This window comes from Tupaia chinensis, unplaced genomic scaffold (assembly GCF_000334495.1).
Source record: "Tupaia chinensis unplaced genomic scaffold, TupChi_1.0 Scaffold143532_1, whole genome shotgun sequence".
Classification (NCBI taxonomy): Eukaryota; Metazoa; Chordata; class Mammalia; order Scandentia; family Tupaiidae; genus Tupaia; species Tupaia belangeri.
Window position 1 is genome coordinate 1 of NW_006203376.1, and position 2,026 is coordinate 2,026.

At 40.4% G+C, this 2,026-nt stretch overlaps 1 protein-coding gene across 1 annotated transcript in view; it reads right to left on the reverse strand.

Annotated features, from left to right (window-relative positions):
• Window positions 1-309: 309 nt before the first annotated feature.
• The window catches only part of LOC102498452 (uncharacterized), a 23,858-nt gene continuing 22,141 nt past the window's right edge, over window positions 310-2,026 (reverse strand). The window contains exon 10 of the mRNA XM_006163897.2: window positions 310-1,458. Within this exon, the coding sequence (XP_006163959.2) occupies window positions 1,319-1,458 (140 nt within the window). The 3' untranslated portion in view covers window positions 310-1,318. The remainder of the gene's footprint in view (window positions 1,459-2,026) is intronic.

Below are 2,026 nucleotides of genomic sequence, written 5' to 3' on the forward strand. Positions count from 1 at the left end.
GAGCTGTCTGTCTCTTGAAGAAGGGCTCTCATCTTCTTTTATAATGAAGAAACTACCTGATAGGTGTGGGGAAGGAGCTAAAACTTCTCTATAAGGAGTGTTCCACTACACCCAGAGAAAGCTAAAGAACCTTTCAGATGCAGAGCAGGGATTGGATTTTACTAATTGGGGTCAAGATGTTTCTTAAAGTCCATCAGATGTGTCTGTTGGAATGCCCCTAGTAATTTCCATCCTTGCTCTGTCTGCAGCCAAGGTCAGGGAAAAAGACAAGATACAAGGTTCTGCCAAACCCCAAAAGAGCAGGTGCTGTTTGCTCAGAGCATGTCCCCACACCTCAGATTCTCTCTCTTAAACATGTCCCCACAAAATACTGATTCATGTAACAACATGAATAATGTCAGAAACATTGTGCTGAGCAGAATAAGGGAGACATCAAAAAATACATGGCATGCATGCATCTATTTTTCATTAAATTCTAGAATAGACAAATTTTTACTTAAGATGAGAGCAGGGTTCGACTGGGAAGAGGATGAGGTCACTTTCTGGGGTAACATAACATATTATATCTTGAAATAGATTTACATTATACTGCTATATATATTTTGTGAGTTAGTGAACACACAAAAAGAGGGGTTGTTAATTTTGCATTATGTAACTTAAAAAAATAAAAAACCTGAAGTTAAAAAAAAATCCTAATGACATGTTTAATGATTTAAGAGGAAGTATGCTAATGTGAGACATTGAGGTATAGAGCAGACAGAGGGCCATCTATGTATATGCCAGCCCCATGTCTCCTTCACTACTGTGCAGAATCTTGTCTGACTCAGACTAGGAACAGAGGGAATGAAAAAAAAAGGAAACCCACTCACGTCACATATAGTAAAAGTCACCAATAGGAGAGCTTTCCCCAGGCCTTCTATGTCCTGTCTCTGATTCTCAGAACTCTACAAGCTACATCAGACCTAAACACACCTAACAGAATATTGGCTCTAAATGGAAGAGAACAGAGACCTCAGGGGAACTAGAGAATTCGCTCAGAGTCACAGAGCTGGCAGGAGGCAGAGCAGGAGTCCACACCAGCTCAGCCTGTAGTCCCTCTTGGCCCACTGCTTCACTGGCTGACAAAGCAGATGCTCCTCGCTGGGAGTGTAGAGGTTAATCTGCAGTCCTCAGCTTGTAAACAAGCTTTTTCAGGCTCCACCATTGACAACAGCTTCGAATTATTAGAAGTCTAAAGACTTGCATAGAAGATTATTTTGCACTTTGACAAATAAAGACATGCTAAAATATCAGAGGACACACCATCAATGAGGGTATGCTAGAGGTCACAGAAAAAGACAAATTTTCCAGAAATCCTTACAAGGAATATGAAGTCAGCCTTGACCTTTCCTTTGTCCTGGTCCTCAGGAGGCATCGAGCTGCTGTTCTTCATGCACACTGCACAGGCTCCCGTGTCTGCTAAAGCCAGAGAAGGACGGGGGTTTAGTCTGACTTGCATGTTTTGGGCACACGGATTACAAACACTTTATTTTTTCTATCTAACTCTTCTCAAATTCAGGTCTCCTATCAGAGGCAGAGGGCTTATCAGAGCCCTCAAATGATCTCTGAGACAATGGGAAGTCCATGCCCTGACCTCCAAAGAGACACCATAGAACACAGTGCAGGGGTTTTCATAAAAAGTCAATCAACAGTATATACATCAGGGCTTAAATTAGTTAATAATCTCAGATAAAAGTAGAGTTTCCCAATGAACACACGAGAAAGTACAATTTTCGCAAAGGAAAAAATGTGAAATAAAAACCAGTTGGCTAGAAAGAAGGTTAATAAACCAATGACATGAATAGCACCAGAGATTTTCTTTGATCCTGAATGAATTCTTTCAATATTGGTCTATATATAATCTGACTTCCATACCGGACCAGGGATTATATAAAAATATATGAGCAGTAATGGACTTAAAGAGACTAATAATGAGAGTAATAAAAACACACAGTGTGGGACCAGCAGTTAGCATAATGGCTATGTC